General features: G+C 37.2%; 1 protein-coding gene across 1 annotated transcript; it reads right to left on the bottom strand.

Moving 5' to 3' along the window:
* Positions 1–495: 495 nt before the first annotated feature.
* LOC120192220 (G-type lectin S-receptor-like serine/threonine-protein kinase SD2-5) lies at positions 496–22,030 on the bottom strand. The gene is made up of 3 exons (XM_039195037.1): positions 21,767–22,030; positions 19,950–21,620; positions 496–773 (listed from the first exon to the last, which is right to left on the bottom strand). Exons 1-3 carry the CDS (start codon positions 21,921–21,923, stop codon positions 496–498), a joined length of 2,106 nt encoding a protein of 701 aa, XP_039050968.1. The 5' UTR covers positions 21,924–22,030.
* Between the last annotated feature and the right edge of the window lie 1,931 nt (positions 22,031–23,961).

The following is a 23,961-nucleotide window of genomic DNA, read 5'->3' as shown; positions in this document are numbered from 1 at the left end:
TAGTCGAAGTTCGCGTTGCGAATCTGGAAACTGATTTGCGATACCGGAGATCGCGTTGCGAATTATCGATCGCATTGCGATTTAGTTGGTCATTTTGGCAAATCCAAAAAAAAATTGGTTAAAATCGTATATTATAAGGCATTTTTGGTCATTGAGGTTATTTTCTATTCTTTATATTATATTGTTGACATGAAAATTTTTATAACACCTTTAGCAGACTAATAATATTATAAGTTTAGAAAGATTAAATTATATTAAAGTAAGACGATTAAATTTTCAAATCGAATAAAATAAAGGGATTAAAATCATAATTTGCCTATTTATAATTTCATTTTGTTTAAGTTCCCTTTTCTTTTTTCTGTTTTCACTCTTCTCTGGCATTCTTGATTCTGAAGGCTGATTTTGTATTAAATGATACTTGGAATTTACAAACTTTTCCGAATGATATTACATATCTTTGGTACAATTTAACTAAACTATCCTATTAAGAAATTGTTATCTTGGACCAGAAAGCCGAACAGCTGAAAGATAATCATCGCCATTGAAGATTGACGGTTGCGAGGCCAAAACTGTGTCGTCTCCAATGGTGGCTGCCGGTTTAAACGAACTCGAATAAAGTCGAGAACCTAATGGAGACAACATTGGCGGCTTTGGAACGAAGGAGAGGCCTTCTAGCATTTGAACAACTTTGGTCATGGATGGCCTTAAATGCATATCTTCTTGTATGCACCATAATGCAACTTTGATGGCAGTGTAAACAGTCTCATCTTCACCTTCTATACTCAACCTCGAATCAAGAATTTATCGAAGCTTCCCTTCATCTAACATCTTAAACGCATAGGATGGCAAGTAAGATTTCTCCGATGATTCTGCCAGGTTGAAGTTTTTCCTTCCCCCAATGATCTCCAGAAGCAACATGCCATAGCTGTAAACGTCACTCTTTTCTGATATCTCGTAGTTTGTGATCCACTCGGGTCCAAGGTGTTGGTAATGCTCAATCCCACATAGTATTGGAAACACTATTGGGAATTGTATTTAAGGCTTGACTTTCCCACTTCCTTGTTGAGTGATAGAGAACAAGGGGGACTCTCGCGCACCGCCACCGCCGCCGTCTCGTGGTCGTGGTAATACGTGTATTCGACACGTCCGCACGGATACTATATTTTTAGAGGAATTTCTCTTTGAAAGAAACAAATGGAAAATGTGAAAGATTTCAACTGATATTTATAGGCTGTTGAGGACTGTTTAAATTTCAAATGATAACAGCTGATTTATGAGTTATCAAAAATTAAATAGCTTTTTCCTAAATTAAATCAAAAACGTTAAGATGTATCTGGACTGATTTCCAGCTTTGTACAGAGGAGACAAGCTGTTAATACCAGGAGTTACAAAAATTATTTGATTTAATTCCAGGGGTTACATGATATAATTTCAGGAGTTATAACAGCTGAATAATGATGCAATGAACCTGGACTATTTTTGAGTCAGACTCATCTAGACATTTCAGCTGTTACAAAAGAAGAGATTTAATCCTAAAATTTTATGGACGATATTAACCCTATTTCTAGCCTATAAATAGAGAGCTATATTCAGCTTCTCAACTCACTCTCAAACATTCACAATTCACTTACAAAAGTGTTTTCTACAGTTCTCTCTGTGAGTTCTCTCTGAGTGCTTTCCAATCAGAAGAGCAATACCAGCAGTCCACTCTAGTTTTGGGTGTACGAAATTCAGAGCGACTGTGTTAACCTCGGGGGACGGTCCACCTACTGCAGCGATTACACACATCGGGTCGAATTCGTTTCTAAGGCAGTGGTTTTTGCCACGACACGGTTTACGAATTTGTTCCTTTTAATTATTGTTTATATTTCCAGTCAGTGCTAACAGTGTAGTTTTGCAGTTCATATATCCAACAATTTAGAAACAAATTCCATATACTGCAATCATGACAACACCTTTGAGCAAACTAATCCCTGATCTTTCCAAGCTCGATGCACTTGATGAAAAGAATTATAGAAGGTGGTCCCAAAGAATCCTGATATTCTTCGAGTAGCTTGATCTTGACTACGTGCTGCTCAAGCCACCACCTACCATGTCACCAACCTCAGCTGCCGGTAATGATGTGGATGTGGCCCTCAATAATGATGCCTTAGCAACTGCCATTGCCGCACTCGCTATCTACGAGAAATACGAGAAAGACAACAAGACGGTGCGAGGACATCTGCTCAACCACATGTCAAATAAACTATTTGATATGTTCCTTAGAGAAAGAAGTGCCATGGCAATATGGGACACTCTCGACAAAAAGTATGGTGCGGACGATGCGGGCATCAAGAAGTATGTTGTTGGCGAATGGCTCAAATTTTAGATGACAGACGACAAGCCAATAATGAGATCATTGTTGCGGTGGTCTCAGAAGTTAATCTAGTGGAGAATAGTTCAGAATGGGTAGTTGACACTGGAGCTTCGAAGCATTTCTGTGCAAGGAAGGAGTTTTTCACCGAGTTCGAGGATGGGAACACTGGTGAACGTGTGTACATGGGGAACTCTAGCAGATCTGAAGTGCTAGGCAAAGGCAAGGTTTTACTCAAGCTGACTTCTGGTAAAACTTTGGCTTTAAATAATGTTCTGTATGTACCTACCTTGCGTAGAAATTTGATAAGTGGTGGGCTTCTGAATAAGGCATGCATTAAGTTAGTTTTTGAGGCAGATAAACTTGTACTTTCCCGAAATGGTGATTATGTGGGGAAAGGGTTTTTAAGCAATGCTTTATTTGTCATAGAAACTCAATTTAATGAAAATAAAGATACCACTTCTGCTTATATTGTTGAATCCATTGATATGTGGCATGCTAGATTAGGACATGTGAATATTTATGCTTTAAAGAAATTAATGAATATGAATGTTCTGCCTAAACTAGACACAACTAGCTTTAACAAATGTGAGATTTGTGTAGAAGCTAAGCATACTAGACCTCACTTTAAGACTGTTTCTAATAGAAATACTGAACTGTTAGAACTCATTCATACTGATCTAGCAGATTTTAGAAACACTAAAAAGTAAAGGAGGAAAACACTACTACATAAAGGAGGAAAACACTACTACATAACTTTTGTAGATGATTATTCAAGATATACAAAAGTTTATCTCCTAAGAACTAAAGATGAAGCTGAAAACTTCTTTCTTATTTATAAGGTAGAAGTAGAAAATCAGTTAGATAGGAGAATTAAAAGGGTTAGATCTGATAGAGGTGGTGAATATGGATCTAATTTCTTAAAAGATATTTGTGAAAAGAATGACATAATTCATGAAACTTTAGCCCCCTATTTTCCTCAACAGAATGGTATAGCCGAAAGGAAAAATAGAACTTTAAAAGAGATGATGAATTCTTTACTAATAAGTTCAGGGTTATCTGATAACATGTGGGGGGAAGCCATTCTATCGGCAACTCATATCTTGAACCGAGTTCCTCATAAGAAATTAGATTCTACCCCATATGAATTGTGGAAAGGATACGCTCCTAATTTACAATACCTGAAAGTGTGGGGGTGTCGGGCCAAAGTGGGTTTGCCAGACTTTAAGAAGTCCACCATCGGACCTAAAACTATTTATGCAGTGTTTATAGGGTATGCTACGAATAGTGATGCATACAGATTCATGCTTTTACAAGATTATTCTATTTGTGAGTCAAGGGATGCTGTTTTCTTTGAAAATAATTTTCCTTTAAAGGAACAGAGAATGAATATTGAAACACAAATAGAATATATTCCATCCACTTCTTCTAGTAATCCTGCTAGGTCTTCTGAACAAATTGATTTCGAGCATAGAAGAAGTAAAAGGCAAAGAGTTGAAACCTCTTTTGGACCAGACTTTATTACTTCCTTTATTTCTGAGATAAATGATTTAGACACCATTTCAGATCCTATAGCTCAAATTTTTCTGTTAGATGAGGATCCTAAAACTTTTGAAGAAGCTATAAGATCTATCGATGCTAGTTTTTGGAAAAGCAATGTTAGTGATGAACTAGAATCGATAATGTCTAATCATACTTGGGAATTAGTTGACTTGCCTAAGGGATTCAAACCAACCTCCAACAAATGGGTCTTCCGGAAAAAACTAAGGTCAGATGGTTTGATTCAGCGGTACAAGGCAAGGTTAGTCGTCAAAAGGTTCACTCAAAGGTTTGGTGTAGACTACTTTTGATACATATTCTCCCGTTACAAAAATCTCAACGATTCGTGCATTATTTGCACTAGCCTCTATTCATAAGTTGCAGGTACATCAAATGGATGTTAAGACTGCTTTCTTGAATGGAGATCTAGATGAGGAGATTTACATGGAGCAGCCACTAGGTTTTAAAGCACCTGGTATGGAAGGCAAAGTCTGTCGACTCAAAAAGTCACTCTATGGACTTAAGCAGGCTCCTAAACAGTGGTATGAGAAATTTCATAAAACTATTCTTAGTTTTGGTTTTGTTGTGAATGGTTCGGATGCTTGTGTGTATTCGAAGATGTTTGACAGTGAATGTGTTATCATAAGTCTTTATGTTTATGACATGTTGATTTTTAGTTCTAACATTGAGTCCATTAACAAAGTTAAAAATTTCTTGTCCACTAAGTTTGAGATGACAGAATTGGGAGAAGTAGATGTAATCTTAGGAGTCAAAGTTACCAAAACTGAGAAGGGATTTTCTTTATGTCAAGCACATTATATAGAGAAAAGGCTAAAGAAATTTAACAGTTTTGATGTCGTCCCTGTTCGAACTCCTTATGACCCTAGCATATATCTAGTTAAGAATAAAGGAAGTAGTGTTTCCGAAACTGAATACGCTAAGTTAATCGGAAGCTTAATGTTCTTAATGAACTATACTCGGCCTGATATTGCTTATGCTGTGAGTAGACTGAGTAGATATACTCATAATCCGAGTGGTGAGAACTGGATTGCTCTTAAACGCTTACTGAAGTATCTTAAGGGTACTTTGGATTGGAAACTTGAGTTTGTTAGCTTTCCTGCGGTACTGGAAGGATATTGTGATGCCAACTGGGTTTCTGATAATGATGAGGTAAGCTCTACGAGCGGGTATGTTTTTACTTTGGGTGGAGCAACAATCTCGTGGAAATCATCAATGCAGACTTGTATTGCTCGTTCTACTATGGAGTCAGAGTTTATATCTCTTGACCTACCTGGGCAAGAAGCCGAGTGGCTCAGAAGTTTGTTAGCAGATATTCCATTGTGGGGAAGACCGACTCCTCCAGTTTCATTATTGTGTGATTCACAAGCTGCGATATGTGTGGCTAAGAACCAAGCTTACAATTGTAAGAAAAGACACATTCATATAAGACATGAGTGAGTGAGACACTTAATAAAGAATGGAGTGCTCTCTTTAGAGTATGTGAAGTCAGAAAGGAACCTAGCAGATCCACTTACCAAAGGGTTAAGTCAGAAGCTGGTCCTAGATTCGTCGAGGGGGATGGGTCTAAAGCCCATTGATTGAGGAATTCATGGTGGATACCCAACTTAGTTATCTAAGTTCCATGTGGTCAAACGAATCCATGGAAAGACTCATAGTGCACATTCCTACTGCCTATCCCTATGTTGAATAATGTGCATGCCCAGGATGAGCTTAATTGTTCTTAATAAATTCATAGCCCAGGCTTTGGGTGGTCTTAGTGAGAAAGACTTGATGAATTTACCGATTTTGGCTGAATATCTATTCTTAATAAGTTCATAACCCAGAGTGAGTGGGTAGGAAATGATGAACTTACCTACAGAAAGGTTGAGTTTGTTAAACTCTTAATAAATTCAAATCCATGTATTTGGATGGTTCTAGTTAGAATGACTTATTGAATTTACCGATAAATGAGGTTGAATATTTATTCTTAATGACTTCTTAGCCCAGAGTTTGGGTGGTTCATTAATAATGAACTTGAAGAAAGTCACCATACCCTTTGTGAGGATGAGCTATTATAAAAGCTCTTAATTATTTCATATCCCTTTTTAAAGGGTGATTTATATTGAGATAAACTTGATGAAATAGCCTATGTAAGTGAGAAGGGTTAGCCGTCTTCTATGAAAAATATTGGGCCATTTTTCTAGTACACTTACTAGAATCCTGAGGTAATATGGCCAAATATATACTTTGTATATATATATCTTACACATCGAGGACTCAGGTGGATGAAGGGGTTAGTTGTGTGTTATGAGTTTACCCTGATCTTAGAAAGTTCCAGACTAGTTTCACTTATCTAAGAGAAGGATTGTTCATCATCATTGTGTACTAGTTCCAGATACGTTCACTAGTGCTTAATCAACTAATCTCGCTATTGCTCTTCTGGAAAGTTTGTTTTCGAGTTTCAGAAGATTTCTTTCGCAATAGTGGGGGAATGTTGGTAATGCTCAATCCCACATAGTATTGGAAACACTATTGGGAATGGTATTTAAGGATTGGCTTTCCCACTTCCTTGTTTAGTGATAGAGAACAAGTGGGACTCTCACGCACCGCCGCGACCGTTGTCCGTCTCGTCTCGGCATGGCTCGGCTCGTGGTCGTGCTCATGCTCGTGGTCGTGCTTGTGCTCATGGTAATATGTGTCTTCGATACGTCCGCGCGGATACTATCTTTTTAGAGAAAATTCTTGAGGAATTTCTCTTTGAAAAGAAACAAATGGAAAATGTGAAAGATTTCAACTGATATTTATAGGCTGTTGAGGACTGTTTAAATTTGAAATGATAACAACTGATTTATGAGTTATCAAAAATTAAACAGTTTTTTCCTAAATTAAATAAAAGACGTTAAGATGTATCTGGACTTATTTCCAGTTTTGTACAGAGGAGACAAGCTGTTAATACCAGGAGTTACAGGAGTTATTTGATTTAATTCAAGGGGTTACATGATATAATTTCAGGAGTTATAACAGCTGAATAATGATGCAATGAACCTGGACTATTTTTGAGTCAGATTCATCTAGACGTTTCAGCTGTTACAAAAGAAGATATTTAATCCTGAAATTTTATGGACGATATTAACCCTATTTCTAGCCTATAAATAGAGAGCTATATTCAGCTTCTCAACTCACTCTCAAACATTCACAATTCACTTACAAAAGTGTTTTCTACAGTTCTCTCTATGAGTTCTCTCTGAGTGATTTCCAATCAGAAGAGCAATACCACCAGCAGTCCACTCCGGTTTCGGGTGTACGGAATTTGGAGCGACCGTGTTAACCTCGGGGGACGGTCCGCCTACTACAGCGATTACACTTATCGGGGCGAATTCATTTCTAAGGCAGTGGTTTTTTCCACGACACTGTTTACGAATTTGCTCCTTTTAATTACTATTTATATTTCCAGTTAATGTAGTTTTGCAGTTCATATATCCAACAATTTAGAAACGAATTTCATATACTGCAATCATGACAACACCTTTGAGCAAACTAATCCCCGATCTTTCCAAGCTCGATGCACTTGATGGAAATAATTATAGAAAGGTGGTCCCAAAGAATCCTGATATTCTTCGAGCAGCTTGATCTTGACTACGTGCTGCTCAAGCCACCACCTACCATGCCTCCAACCCCAACTACCGGTAATGATGCGAATATGGTCCTCAATAATGATGCCTTAGCAACTGCCGCCGCCGCTCTCGCTATCTATGAGAAATACGAGAAAGACAACAAGACGGTGCGAGGACGTCTGCTCAGCCACATGTCAAATAAACTATTTGATATGTTCCTTAGAGAAAGGAGTGCCAAGGTAATTTGGGACACTTTCGACAAAAAGTATGGTGCGGACGATGCGGGCATCAAGAAGTATGTTGTTGGCGAATGGCTCAAATTCCAGATGACAGACGACAAGCCAATAATGGATCAAGTCCATGACTGTGGGAACTTATTCGCTGACATATTCGCTTAAGGGATGCAAATATGTGAGGTGCTGCAAGCCAATGTACTCATTGAGAAGCTACCCAAGTCCTGGTTCGACTACCGCAACTCTCTTAAGCATAAGAAGAGAGACATTTCGCTTGACGAACTTGTGGGCCATATGAAGATTAAAGAATCCAACCGTTTAAAAGATAAGCTTACTAATTCTATGAGTAATTTATCTTTTAAAGCTAACTTGGTTGAGTCTAAATTCAAGAAGATCATGAAACGTGGGAATCAAGATAAGAAGACGAAACCACAGAAGGCTACCAACTTCAAGAAGTCAAGAAAGGCCAAACCGGAAGGAAAGACGTTCAAGTGTTATGTCTGCGGTTTACCCAGCCATAAAGCTTACCAATACCAACACCGCTCAGATCGCCAGAATGACAACAAGCCACAAATGCACGTTGTAGAAGAAGATGATGAGATCATTGCTGCGGTGGTCTCAGAAGTTAATCTGGTGGAGAACAGTTCAGAATGGGTAGTTGACACTGGCGCTTCGAAGCATTTCTGCGCAAGGAATGAGTTTTTCACCGAGTTCAAAGATGGGAACACTGGTGAACGTGTGTATATGGGGAACTCTAACAGTTCTGAAGTGCTAAGCAATGGCAAGGTTTTACTCAAGCTGACTTCTGGTAAAACTCTGGCTTTAAATAATGTTCTGTATGTACCTGCCTTGCATAGAAATTTGATAAGTGGTGGGCTTCTGAATAAGGCAGGCATTAAGTTATTTTTGAGGCAGATAAACTTGTACTTTCCTGAAATGGTGATTATGTGGGGAAAGGGTTTCTAAACAATGGTTTATTTATCATAGAAACTCAATTTAATGAAAATAAAGCTACCACTTCTGCTTATATTGTTGAATCTATTGATATGTGACATGCTAGATTAGGACATGTGAATATTCGTGCTTTAAAGAAATTAATGAATATGAATGTTCTGCCTAAGCTAGACACAACTAGCTTTAACAAATGTGAGATTTGTGTAGAAGCTAAGTGTTGAACTATGTTTCGATATAACAATTTAAGGCAAAATGGTTTTTGGACTTGAATTGAATTTACAAAATGGTTTTTGGACTTGAATTGAATTTACAAAATGTTTTTGGACTTAATTGAATTTATTCAAAATTTACAAAAATAATTCAAAGTTTGAACAGTAACCCGAGGCTCAAAAATTCCAGTTTGTAAAAGGGGAACCGATTCCCCCCAAGGGGGTACCGATTCCCTCACTGTTCATCAGCCTAACGGTCATAATATTTGAATATTATGAAGGGGTATCGATTCCCTATGAAGGGGTACCGATTCCCCCCATTCTGGGCAGCCTTTTGAGTAGAAAAAAAAATCATTCATTCCAAGCTATAAATACAAGTTAAGGACACTTGAAGAAGTAAGAGAACAATTATCAAGCAATCAAACACAAGAGAAGAGTTTTTCAATCTTATTTCATCTTTCTCTTGTAATATTTTGTTCTTGTGAGCTCAATCTTGTAAACACTACCTTAGAGAGGTTTTTGTTTACTTATTTTATCCTTTGTAAAGGGGAAGGTTCTAGCTTATCCCGTGTAAAAGCTAGGGAAAGGTTCTAGTTTAGCCCGGAAAAACTAGGGAGTTTGTAAGGTTATCTTTATCTCAAAAGAAAGAACAAATTAGTGAATTTGTGTGGAAAATCCTTGGTGAGGAGCTAAGTAGTGGACGTAGACTTTGTTTGAGAAAGTCGAACCACTATAAATCGCTGTGCAATTCTATCTTTCAATCTCCTTACTCCCTAAACACAAAACCGTTCCGACCCCTCTTTGCAAATCGTTCCGGTTGTCGTTTCGAGCTTCCGAAAATCCTAACAATAAGCATACTAGACCTCACTTTAAGACTGTTTCTAATAGAAAGACTGAACTGTTAGAAACTCATACTGATCTAGCAGATTTTAGAAACACTAAAAGTAAAGGAGGAAAACACTACTACATAACTTTTGTAGATGATTATTCAAGATATACAAAAGTTTATCTACTAAGAACTAAAGATGAAGCTGAAAACTTCTTTCTTATTTATAAGGTAGAAGTAGAAAATCAGTTAGATAGGAGAATCAAACGGGTTATATCTGATAGAGATGGTGAATATGGATCTAATTTTTTAAAAGATATTTGTGAAAAGAATGACATAATTCATGAACTTCAGCCCCCTATTTTCCTCAACAGAATGGTATAGCGAAAGGAAAATAGAACTTTAAAAAGATGATGAATTTTTACTAATAAGTTCAGGGTTATCTGATACATGTGGGGGGAAGCCATTCTATCGGTAACTCATATCTTGAACCGAGTTCCTCATAAGAAATTAGATTCTACCCCATATGATTGTGGAAAGGATACGCTCCTAATTTACAATACCTGAAAGTGTGGGGGTGTCTGGCCAAGTGGGTTTGCCAGACTTTAAGACAAAGTGGGTTTGCCAGACTTTAAGAGTCCACCATCAGACCTAAAACTGTTGATGCAGTGTTTATAGGGTATGCTACGAATAGTGATGCATACAGATTCATGATTTTACAGATTATTCTATTTTGAGTCAAGGGAGCTGTTTTCTTTGAAAATAATTTCCTTTAAAGGAACTGAATGAATATTGAAACACAAATAGATTATATTCATCCACTTATTCTAGTAATCATGCTAGGTCTTCTGAACAAATTGATTTCGAGCCTAGAAGAAGTAAAAGGCAAAGAGTTGAAACCTCTTTTGGACCAGACTTTATTACTTCCTTTATTTCTGAGATAAATGATTTAGACTTCATTTCAGATCCTATAGCTTAAATTTTTATGTTAGATCAGGATCCTAAAACTTTTGAAGAAGCTATAAGATCTATCGATGCTAGTTTTTGGAAAAACGCTGTTAGTGATAAACTAGAATCGATAATGTCTAATCATACTTGGGAATTAGTTGACTTGCCTAAGGGATTCAAACCAATCTCCAACAAATGGGTCTTCCGGAAGAAATTATAGCCAGAAGGTTCGATTCAGCGGTACAAGGCAAGGTTAGTCGTCAAATGGTTCACTCAAAGGTTTGGTTTAAACTACTTTGATACATATTCTCCCGTTACAAAAATCTCAACGATTCGTGCATTATTTGTACTAGCCTCTATTCATAAGTTGCAGGTACATCAAATGGATGTTAAGACTGCTTTCTTGAATGTAGATCTAAATGAGGAGATTTACATGGAGCATGCACTAGGTTTTGAAGCACCTGGTATGGAATGCAAAGTCTGTGACTCAAAAAGTCACTCTATGGACTTAAGCAGACTCCTAAACAGTGGTATGAGAAATTCCATAAAACTATTCTTAGTTTTGGTTTTGTTGTGAATGGTTCATATGCTTGTGTGTATTCGAAGATGTTTGACACTGAATGTGTTATCATAAGTCTTTATGTTGATGACATGTTGATTTTCAGTTCTAACACTGAGTCCATTAACAAAGTTAAAAATTGCTTATCCGCTAAGTTTGAGATGACAGATTTGGGAGAAGTAGATATAATCTTAGGAGTCAAAGTTACCAAAACTGAGAAGGGATTTTCTTTATGTCAAGCACATTATATAGAGAAGGTGCTAAAAAAATTTGATAGTTTTGATGTCGTCCCTGTTCGAACTCCTTATGACCCTAGTATACATCTAGTTAAGAATAAAGGAAGTAGTGTTTCCCAAACTGAATATGATAAGTTAATCGGAAGCTTAATGTTCTTAATGAACTATACACGGCCTGATATTGCTTATGTTGTGAGTAGACTGAGTAGATATACTCATAATCCGAGTGGTGAGCACTGGATTGCTCTTAAACGCTTACTGAAGTATCTTAAGGGTACTTTGGATTGGAAAATTGAGTTTGTTGGCTTTCTTGCGGTACTGGAAGGATATTGTGATACCAACTGGGTTATTGATAATGATGAGGTAAACTTTACGAGCGGGTATGTTTTTACTTTGGTTAGAGCAGCAATCTCGTGGAAATCATCAAAGCAGACTTGTATTGCTCGTTCTACTATGGAGTCAGAGTTTATAGCTCTTGACCTACCTGGGTAAGAAGCCGAGTGGCTTAGAAGTTTGTTAGCAGATATTCTGTTGTGGGGAAGACCGACTCCTCCAGTTTCATTATTGTGTGATTCACAAGCTGCGATATGTGTGGCTAACAACCAAGCTTACAATGGTAAGAAAAGACACATTCGTATAAGACATGAGTCAGTGAGATACCTAATAAAGAATGGAGTGCTCTCTTTAGAGTATGTGAAGTCGGAAAGGAACCTAGCAGATCCATTTACCAAAGGGTTAAGTCGGAAGCTGGTCCTAGATTCGTCGAGGGGGATGGGTCTAAAGCTCATTTATTGAGGAATTCATGGTGGATACCCAACTTAGTTATCTAAGTTCCATGTGGTCAAACGAAACCATGGAAAGACTCATAGTGCACATTCCTACTTCCTATCCCTATGATGAATAATGTGCATGCCCATGAAGAGCTTAATTGTTCTTAATAAACTCATAGCCTAGGCTTTAGGTGGTCTTAGTAAGAAAGACTTGATGAATTTACCGATTTTGGCTGAATATCTATTATTAATAAGTTCATAACCTAGAGTGAGTGGGTACAACGAATTGGAATAAATCGCAACGCGAACTTGACTATCGCAACGAATTTGGAAAATCGCAACGCGAACTTGGACTTTCGCAATGCAAATATGTAATCGCAATGCGATAGTCGAAGTTCGCGTTGCGAATCTGGAAACTGATTTGCGATACCGGAGATCGCGTTGCGAATTATCGATCGCATACGATTTAGTTGGTCATTTTGGCAAATCCAAAAAAATTGTTAAAATCGTATTATAAGCATTTTTGGTCACTGAGGTTATTTTCTCTTCTATATTATATTGTTGACATGAAAATTTTTATAACACCTTTAGCAGACTAATAATATATAAGTTTAGAAAGATTAAATTATATTAAAGTAAGACGATTAAATTCTCAAATCGAATAAAATAAAGGGATTAAATCATATTTGCCTATTATAATTTCATTTGCTTAAGTTCCCTTTTCTTTTTTCTGTTTTCACTCTTCTCTGGCATTCTTGATTCTGGAGGTGATTTTGTATTAAATGATACTTGGAATTTACAAACTTTTCCGAATGATATTACATATCTTTGGTACAATTTAACTAAACTATCCTATTAAGAAATTGTTATCTTGGACCAAAGCCGAACAGCTGAAAGATAATCATCGCCATTGAAGATCGACGGTTGCAAGGCCAAAACTGTGTCTTCCAATGGTGGCTGCCGGTTTAAACGAACTCGAATAAAGTCGAGAACCTAATGGAGACAACATGGCGGCTTTGGAACGAAGGAGAGGCCTTCTAGCATTTGAACAACTTTGGTCATGGTTGGCCTTAAATGCATATCTTCTTGTATGCACCATAATGCAACTTTGATGGCAGTGTAAACACTCTCATCCACCTTCTATACTCAACCTCGAATCAAGAATTTCTCGAATCTTCCCTTCATCTAACATCTTAAACGCATAGGATGGCAAGTAAGATTTCTCCGATGATTCTGCCAGGTCGAAGTTTTTCCTTCCCCCAATGATCTCCAGAAGCAACATGCCATAGCTGTAAACGTCACTCTTTTCTGATATCTAGTAGTTTGTGATCACTCGGGTCCAAGTGTTGGTAATGCTCAATCCCACATAGTATTGGAAACACTATTGGGAATGGTATTTAAGGCTTGACTTCCCACTTTCTTGTTGAGTGTAGAGAACAAGGGGGACTCTCGCGCACCGCCACCGCTGCCGTCTCGTGGTCGTGGAAATACGTGTATTCGACACGTCCGCACGGATACTATCTTTTTAGAGGAATTTCTCTTTGAAAGAACAAATGGAAAATGTGAAAGATTTCAACTGATATTTATAGGCTGTTGAGGACTGTTTAAATTTCAAATGATAACAGTTGATTTATGAGTTATCAAAAATTAATAGCTTTTTCCTAAATTAAATCAAAAACGTTAAGATGTATCTGTACTGATTTCCAGCTTTGTACAGAGGAGACAAGGTTAATACCAGGAGTTACATGAGTTATTTGATTTAATTCCAGGGGTTACATGATATAATTTCAGGAGTTATAACAGCTGAATAATGATGCAATGAACCTGGACTATTTTTGAGTCAGGCTCATCTAGACATTTCAGCTGTTACAAAAGAAGAGATTTAATCCTAAAATTTTATGAACGATATTAACCCTATTTCTAGCCTATAATAGAGCTATATTCAGCTTCTCAACTCACTCTCAAACATTCATAATTCACTTACAAAAGTGTTTTCTACAGTTCTCTCTGTGAGTTCTCTCTGAGTGCTTTCCAATCAGAAGAGCAATACCACCAGCAGTCCACTCCAGTTTCGGGTGTACGAAATTCGGAGCGACTGTGTTAACCTCGGGGGACGGTCCGCCTACTGCAGCGATTACCACATCGGGTCGAATTCGTTTCTAAGGTAGTGGTTTTTACCACGACACAGTTTACGAATTTGTTCCTTTTAATTATTGTTTATATTTTTAGTCAGTGCTAACGGTGTAGTTTTGCAGTTCATATATCCAACAATTTAGAAACAAATTCCATATACTGCAATCATGACAACACCTTTGAGCAAAACTAATCCCTGATCTTTCCAAGCTCGATGCACTTGATGGAAAGAATTATAGAAGGTGGTCCCAAAGAATCCTGATATTCTTTGAGTAGCTTGATCTTGACTACGTGCTGCTCAAGCCACCACCTACCATGTCGCCAACCCCAGCTGCCGGTAATGATGTGGATGTGGCCCTCAATAATGATGCCTTAGCAACTGCCATTGCCGCTCTCGCTATCTACGAAATACGAGAAAGACAACAAGACGGTGCGAGGACATTTGCTCAGCCACATGTCAAATAAACTATTGATATGTTCCTTAGAGAAAGAAGTGACAGGGAAATATGGACACTCTCGACAAAAAGTATGGTGCGGACGATGCGGGCATCAAGAAGTATGTTGTTGGCGAATGGCTCAAATTTTAGATGACATACGACAAGCCAATAATGAGATCATTGTTGTGGTGATCTCAGAAGTTAATCTAGTGGAGAATAGTTCAGAATGGGTAGTTGACACTGGAGCTTCGAAGCATTTCTGCGCAAGGAAGGAGTTGTTCACCGAGTTCGAGGATGGGAACACTGGTGAACGTGTGTACATGGGGAACTCTAGCAGATCTGAAGTGCTAGGCAAAGGCAAGGTTTTACTCAAGCTGACTTCTGGTAAAACTTTGGCTTTAAATATGTTATGTATGTACCTACCTTGCGTAGAAATTTGATAAGTGGTGGGCTTCTGAATAAGGCATGCATTAAGTTAGTTTTTGAGGCAGATAAACTTGTACTTTCCCGAAATGGTGATTATGTGGGGAAAGGGTTTTTAAGCAATGGTTTATTTGTCATAGAAACTCAATTTAATGAAAATAAAGATACACTTCTGCTTATATTGTTGAATCCATTGATATGTGGCATGCTAGATTAGGACATGTGAATATTTATGCTTTAAAGAAATTAATGAATATGAATGTTCTGCCTAAACTAGACACAACTAGCTTTAACAAATGTGAGATTTGTGTAGAAGCTAAGCATACTAGACCTCACTTTAAGACTGTTTCTGATAGAAATACTGAGCTGTTAGAACTCATTCATACTGATCTAGCAGATTTTAGAAACACTAAAAGTAAAGGAGGAAAACACTACTACATAACTTTTGTAGATGATTATTCAAGATATACAAAAGTTTATCTCCTAAGAACTAAAGATGAAGCTGAAAACTTCTTTTTTATTTATAAGGTAGAAGTAGAAAATCAGTTCGATAGGAGAATTAAAAGTGTTAGATCTGATAGAGGTGGTGATATGGATCTAATTTCTTAAAAGATATTTGTGAAAAGAATGACATAATTCATGAAACTTTAGCCCCCTATTTTCCTCAACAGAATGGTATAGCCGAAAGGAAAATAGAACTTTAAAAGAGATGATGAATTCTTTACTAATAAGTTCAGGGTTATCTGATAACAAGTGGGGGGAAGCCATTCTATCGGCAACTCATATCTTGAACCGAGTTCCTCATAAGAAATTAGATTCTACCCCATATGAATTGTGGAAAGGATACGCTCCTAATTTACAATACCTGAAAGTGTGGGGGTGTCGGGCCAAAGTGGGTTTGCCAGACTTTAAGAAGTCCACCATCGGACCTAAAACTATTTATGCAGTGTTTATAGGGTATGCTACGAATAGTGTTGCATACATATTCATGCTTTTACAAGATTATTCTATTTGTGAGTTAAGGGATGCTGTTTTTTTTAAAATAATTTTCCTTTAAAGGAACCGAGAATGAATATTGAAACACAAATAGAATATATTCCATCCACTTCTTCTAGTAATCCTGCTAGGTCTTCTGAACAAATTGATTTCGAGCCTAGAAGAAGTAAAAGGCAAAGAGTTGAAACCTCTTTTGGACCAGACTTTATTACTTCCTTTATTTCTGAGATAAATGATTTAGACTCCATTTCAGATCATATAGCTCAAATTTTTCTGTTAGATAAGGATCCTAAAACTTTTGAATAAGCTATAAGATCTATCGATGCTAGTTTTTGGAAAAGCGTGTTAGTGATGAACTAGAATCGATAATGTCTAATCATACTTGGGAATTAGTTGACTTTCCTAAGGGATTCAAACCAATCTCTAACAAATGGGTCTTCCGGAAGAAACTAAGGCCAGATGGTTTAATTCAGCGGTAGAAGGCAAGGTTAGTCGTCAAAGGGTTCACTCAAAGGTTTGGTTTAGACTACTTTGATACATATTCTCCCGTTACAAAAATCTCAATGATTCGTGCATTATTTGCACTGGCCTCTATTCATAAGTTGCAGGTACATCAAATGGATGTTAAGACTGCTTTCTTGAATGGAGATCTAGTTGAGGAGATTTACATGGAGCAGCACTAGGTTTGAAGCACCTGATATGGAAGGCAAAGTTTGTAGATTCAAAAAGTCACTCTATGGACTTAAGCAGGCTCCTAAACAGTGGTATGAAAAATTTCATAAAACCATTCTTAGTTTTGGTTTTGTTGTGAATGGTTCGGATACTTGTGTGTATTCGAAGATGTTTAACACTGAATGTGTTATCATAAGTCTTTATGTATGTTGATTTTCAGTTCTAACATTGAGTCCATTCACAAAGTTAAAAATTTCTTGTCCACTAAGTTTGAGATGACAAATTTAGGAGAAGTATATGTAATCTTAGGAGTCAAAGTTACAAAAACTGAGAAGGGATTTTCTTTATGTCAAGCACATTATATAGAGAAAGTGCTAAAGAAATTTGACAGTTTTGATGTCGTCCCTGTTCGAACTCCTTATGACCCTAGCATACATCTAGTTCAGAATAAAGGAAGTAGTGTTTCCCAAACTGAATATGCTAAGTTAATCGGAAGCTTAATGTTCTTAATGAACTATACTCGACCTGATATTGCTTATGCTGTGAGTAGACTGAGTAGATATACTCATAATCTGAGTGGTGAGAACTGGATTGCTCTTAAACGCTTACTGAAGTATCTTAAGGGTACTTTGGATTGGAAACTTGAGTTTGTTGGCTTTCCTGCGGTACTGGAAGGATATTGTGATGCCAACTGGGTTTCTGATAATGATGAGGTAAGCTCTACGAGCGGGTATGTTTTTACTTTGGGTGGAGCAGCAATCTCATGGAAATCATCAAAGCAGACTTGTATGTTCGTTCTACTATGGAGTCAGAGTTTATAGCTCTTGACCTACCTGGGCAAGAAGCCGAGTGGCTCAGAAGTTTGTTAGCAGATATTCCGTTGTGGGGAAGACCGACTCCTCCAGTTTCATTATTGTGTGATTCACAAGCTGCGATATGTGTGGCTAAGAACCAAGCTTACAATGGTAAGAAAAGACACATTCGTATAAGACATGATTGAGTGAGACACTTAATAAAGAATGGAGTGCTCTCTTTAGAGTATGTGAAGTCGGAAAGGAACTTAGCAGATCCACTTACCAAAGGGTTAAGTCGGAAGCTGATCCTAGATTCGTCAAGGGGGATGGGTCTAAAGCCCATTGATTGAGGAATTCATGGTGGATACCCAACTTAGTTATCTAAGTTCCATGTGGTCAAACGAAACCATGGAAAGACTCATAGTGCACATTCCTACTGCCTATCCCTATGATGAATAATATGCATGCCCAAGATGAGCTTAATTGTTCTTAATAAATTCATAGCCCAGGCTTTGGGTGGTCTTAATGAGAAAGACTTGATGAATTTACCGATTTTGGCTGAATATCTATTCTTAATAAGTTCATAACCCAAAGTGAGTGGGTAGGAAATGATGAACTTACCTACAGAAAGGTTGAGTTTGTTAAACTCTTAATAAATTCAAATCCAAGTATTTGGATGGTTCTAGTGAGAATGACTTATTGAATTTACCGATAAATGAGGTTGAATATTTATTCTTAATGACTTCTTAGCCCAGAGTTTGGGTGGTTCATTAATAATGAATTTGAAGAAAGTCACCATACCCTTTGTGAGGTTGAGCTATTATAAAAGCTCTTAATTATTTCATATCCCTTTTTAAAGGGTGGTTTATGTTGAGATAAACTTGATGAAATAACCTATGTAAGTGAGAAGGGTTAGCCGCCGTCTATGAAAAATGTTGGGCCATTTTTCTAGCACACTTACTAGAATCTTGAGGTAAGATGGCCAAATATATACTTTGTATATATATATCTTACACATCGAGGACTCAGGTGGATGAAGGGGTTAGTTGTGTGTTATGAGTTTACCCTGATCTTAGAAAGTTCCAGACTAGTTTCACTTATCTAAGAGAATGATTGCTCATCATCACTATGTACTAGTTCAGATACGTTCACTAGTGCTTAAGCAACTAATCTCGCTATTGCTCTTCTGGAAAGTTTGTTTTCGAGTTTTAGAAGATTTCTTTCGCATTAGTGGGGGAATGTTAGTAATGCTCAATCCCACATAGTATTGGAAACACTATTGGGAATGGTATTTAAGGTTTGGCTTTCCCACTTCCTTGTTGAGTGATAGAGAACAAGGGGGACTCTCGCGCACCGCCGCCGCCGTCGTCTGTCTCGTCTTGGCTCAGCTCGGCACGGCTCGGCTCGGATCGTGGTCCTGCTCATGCTCGTGCTCGTGGTCGTGGTAATAGTGTCTTCGACACGTCCGCGCGGATACTATCTTTTTAGAGAAAATTCTTGAGGAATTTCTCTTTGAAAAAAACAAATGGAAAATGTAAAAGATTTCAACTGATATTTATAGGCTGTTGAGGACTGTTTAAATTTCAAATGATAACAGATGATTTATGAGTTATCAGAAATTAAACAGTTTTTTTCTAAATTAAATCAAAAACGTTAAGATGTATCTGGACTGATTTCCGGCTTTGTACAGAGGAGACAAGTTGTTAATACCAGGAGTTACAGGAGTTATTTGATTTAATTCCAGGGGTTACATGATATAATTTCAGGAGTTATAACAGCTGAATAATGATGCAATGAACCTGGACTATTTTTGAGTCAGATTCATCTAGACGTTTCAGTTGTTACAAAAGAAGAGATTTAATCCTGAAATTTTATGGACGATATTAACCCTATTTCTAGCCTATAAATAGAGAGCTATATTCAACTTCTCAACTCACTCAAACATTCACAATTCACTTACAAAAGTGTTTTCTACAGTTCTCTATGTGAGTTCTCTCTGAGTGCTTTCCAATCAGAAGAGCAATACCACCAGCAGTCCACTCCGGTTTCGGGTGTACGGAATTCGGAGCGACCGTGTTAACCTCGGGGACGGTCCGCCTACTGCAGCGATTACACACATCGGGGCGAATTCGTTTCTAAGGCAGTGGTTTTGCCACGACACAGTTTACGAATTTGTTCCTTTTAATTATTGTTTATATTTTCAGTCAGTGCTAACGGTGTAGTTTTGCGGTTCATATATCCAACACAAGGTACCCCTTGTGCCCCTTAGTGTAGTGAAAACATGGCTTTGCTCTCGAGTCATTAGTTTTGCCAAGCCGAAATCGGAGACTTTGGCAAGGAAATTGTCATCGAGTAATATGTTTTCGGGCTTTATGTCGCAATGCACGATCTTTGCATCACAATCTTCGTGGAGATAAGCTAGCCCTTTAGCGGTTCCCACTGCGATATTGATCCTTGTTCCCCGATCCAGCAACGGTTCTCCATTTCTACCGAAGATCCATTTATCTAAGGAACCGTTCGCCATGTACTCGTAAACAAGAACCCGATAGCTTCCTTCCGCACAGAAGCCTTTCAACCGAATCAGGTGAAGATGATGGATGCTTCCAATAATACCTACTTCAGCTCGAAATTCTTTTGTCCCCTGACCGATGCCTTCCAATTTCTTCACAGCAAGTTGAGTCCCATCTGGAAGAGTTCCTCGGTAAACAGAACCGAATCCTCCCTGTCCAAGCTTCATCGAGAAGTTATTTGTAGCAATCTGAAGGTCGTTATAAGTGAACCGAGTAGGCATTCCGGCGAGACTTTCCAAGAAAGTATCCTCTTCTGAAGTCTCACCAGGAGATTCAAGCATTGTTTTCTTTCTCTTGTAGCATCTCAATGACACAAAAAGTAGGCCAAAAATGAAAATTAATGCAGGAATCACTATAATCACAACATATGGGAAGCCTCTTTTCCCTCTTCTATCCCCTCCACCGATTTCGGACATTTTAACAAAAGCAACCAAATCAGACTTGTTTTTAGAGCTTCGGAAGCTACCAACATCGTCAAAAATGAAACAATTCCTCAAGTTATTGTCGTAAAACACAGCCACACAGTGGCAATTACTAAGACGAGATGCTTTGCAACCATTTAGATCGGTTTTCGACGAAGGAGGAACGTAGCCAAGCGCGAAATAATCGAGCCCGGTTCCAGCATCTACAAGACCTACAGCATCCTTCCCATTACCACAGCGAGAGGCAACACCAGTTTTGCAAGCGCTCGAACCAAGCCCCAATGGACACTGGCATTTAGTATTTCCTGCTAAAGAACCCGAGCAAACAAAATACGGCATACAAGCTTCGGGTGTCCCACACGGATCACTGGGAACTTTTTTTGTCGAAGAAGACTCTCCGGAATTTAGATTGAAAAGAGATATAAACCCATCACTTCCCAACACCGCAATCCAAGTGTCAGTCACATTTACATCAATAGAATCTGATATCCTGAACTCCCATAGCAACACTTTGTTCTCATCAAAGAACTTCCATGAATTCTCATAAATGGAAGCTAAAGTCACCACCCCACCACTTTTGTCAATGTTCCTTCGAGCATCCTTTCCCATCGACCAATATGGCTGCGGATTCGAGTAACCTGCGGAAAGAACCATGTCACCTTGCTTGATTTCGAGGATGTAAGTCAAGTTACTAGGACTAAGATTGCTTATAAGCCTCATCCCTTGTTTGAACTCTTGGTTCGAAACAAGAGTATCCAAAGGATGAGCAAAGCTCTCCCAAATTACTTTGTCATCATTCCTTTGCAAAACCAAATTCCCTGAATCCATCAATACCATAGCAGAAACACCTTGGTCACCGGTATCTGTCGTCCAGACAACAGTTTGTCCTTTCTGTAACAACACGTCGCCATTGTTTTGAAACACAAACATATCTGAATTTGAAACAGGGAAGTCTCTGTTAGCTGCCCAAATTACCTTTGTAGTCGTAATATGCATGATGACTAGTAAAAACCTTGTGACATCGGAGGTAGTGGCAAGCCAAAACCAAACTCTGAGCTGTTTGATACGAGGAACAAACCATTATTGTCGATCCAATTCATCTGAGAAACTTGAAAACCAGGTTCAATAGATCCAATGATCCGATCGTTAGCCATAGAGATATCAAAGAAAACAAGGGTAAGTACAAAATAGACCAGGAAATCAATAAAACCCTTGCTTTCCATTAGAATATTCATAATCGAGCGAAACCAAGTAAGATATAAGGAAAGAAAATCTGGGTTTCCTAAGCAAATTCTGTGCCTTGAACACAAAAAATTGGCTCTAAAGGAAGCAGATTACAAGGCAATATTTAAGGGAACTAAGAGCTTAAAATTCAAGGAAAAACTTGTCTATGAAATGATCAAAAGAAAAGGGACAAGATCAGATAAGGCAAGGGCAAATTGACAACTGATGGGTAGTTCTTATTTGACCATGAAATCAGCGATGAAACACGGGAAAGAAGTGGAAAAAGATGCAAATTTTCAGAAGTGTTGGTCAAGTAACATGAGCAATAAATTATGAAGAAGATGGTTTTAAAGGATAACAGTGTGAAGAACAATACGACAGAACCAAGGGGTTAGCTTTGACCTCATTTATTGCAGAAACAAGAGAATTTCCAGATATGGGTGTCTGGGTTTTTCCTAAATCTGAGCTGCCTTTACATCTTTTTCCTTGTTTTAGTATTCTTCCAACATGATAAACAAAGTGGTCCACTTTTTCGTTTGGTTTAGAAACCCACTGAATTGAATACTAGAAATCTGTGGAAAAGGGAAGCCAATATAGTCTTAAGAAATTTCTTACAACAAAGACGAGTTTATTACTCTTACTTACAAGAACAAAAGAATTAATATAAATAATTGTCCTAATTATATCGAAAAATATTTTAATATTTAAAGAATATTTTATTAAAAATAGGCGTGTTTTTCCCTAATTATTTTAAGTGTTCGTACGTTAACACTGTTAAAAATCTCGTTAAACTGTTAAAAATCTTCGTTAAATGACACGTGTCATGTTCTCGTAATTTTAAGAGTTTTTATTTAAAAAGAAAAACTTAAATTTTTTCAAATTAAAAAAAACTCAACACTTTTTATACTTTAATTTTAATCCCTTCGCCACCGTTGGCCATCACCAACGCCGTCAACTGGCCTAACACCCAACGATGAAAACCCCCATACTTTTACAATTGATCAAACACCAAATCTCCATAAATTTATAAATTTCTAAATATAAATCATTTAAAACCCTAAAACGAATTTTCATTTACACTATTTTTGGTGTTGATTAGATGCGAAAGTATGGAGCTTTTAGTCATGCACGTCATCGTGTGTTTGGCAGATTAACAGCATTTGTGGTGGCAGGCGGTGACACCATTATTAGAATTAAAGTTTTAAAAGTTTTAGGTTTTTTTAAGATTTGAAAAAATTAAGTTTTTTTAATTATTTTAAATAAAAATTCTCAAAATTACCAAAACGTGACACGTATCACTTAATAGAATTTTTAACGTAAGTTAACATCTGGGCACTTATAATGATAATAGAGAAAACATTAGACATATATTTTTAGCGAAAAATTCTTTAGTCACTAAAATATTTTTCGATATATAATTTAGACACTTATTTTTGTATTAACCAAAATGATAAATGTGTTGAATAATAAAAGACATGCGACGATGTTTACCCACTCTATTTAAAATTATAAAACTAAAACAAATTGCACTTATACAAAGCCGAAACATTGATGGTTTTGTCCATTTACTCCACTCCTTACCAAAGGAGACGGTAATAAAAATATCAAGTTAAAAGGTTTTGATTTGAATTTTACTTGGTTTAATCTTAAAAATTTATGGTGTAATTCCTTTAATTAAAAATTAACTTGAAAATAAAATTAATAATTTAATGTACATGCAAGAGCTCCAACATCGATAGACTCGAGGTTATAGGATACTATTGATCTCATTGGGATATTGGACGAAATCTTCGTAGTATGATACATTTTCATTTGATTAGGGTTATTGTATTCGTATAATTATATACATCTAACTAGAATGGTTTGATATATTATAATATAATTTATTGTTGATGTATATAATTTTCATTGAAAATAAATGTGTGTATTATTATCTTTGTTTCATTTGGTTTACCGTTTTTTATTTGTTATTACGTGTTAATTATAAATATTAAATATATAATCAGTTTTACAACATAATATTGTTAACAAGAATTATATTAAATTTTA

Source organism: Hibiscus syriacus, unplaced genomic scaffold (genome assembly GCF_006381635.1).
Source record: "Hibiscus syriacus cultivar Baekdansim isolate YM2019G1 unplaced genomic scaffold, ASM638163v2 tig00116973_pilon, whole genome shotgun sequence".
Taxonomy (NCBI): Eukaryota; Viridiplantae; Streptophyta; class Magnoliopsida; order Malvales; family Malvaceae; genus Hibiscus; species Hibiscus syriacus.
The sequence above is the reverse complement of the archived record's forward strand: the minus strand, read 5'-3'. Positions and strand labels throughout refer to the sequence as shown.

Coding starts and splice junctions, on each gene's coding strand:
- LOC120192220 (XM_039195037.1), bottom strand. CDS start 21,923: ATGAATATTCTAATGGAAAGCAAGGGTTTTATTGATTTCCTGGTCTAT. Junction 21,621..21,766: donor GAATTGGATCGACAATAATG/GTTTGTTCCTCG, acceptor TTTCAAATTCAG/ATATGTTTGTGTTTCAAAAC. Junction 774..19,949: donor TACACTAAGGGGCACAAGGG/GTACCTTGTGTT, acceptor TGAGTATAGAAG/GTGAAGATGAGACTGTTTAC.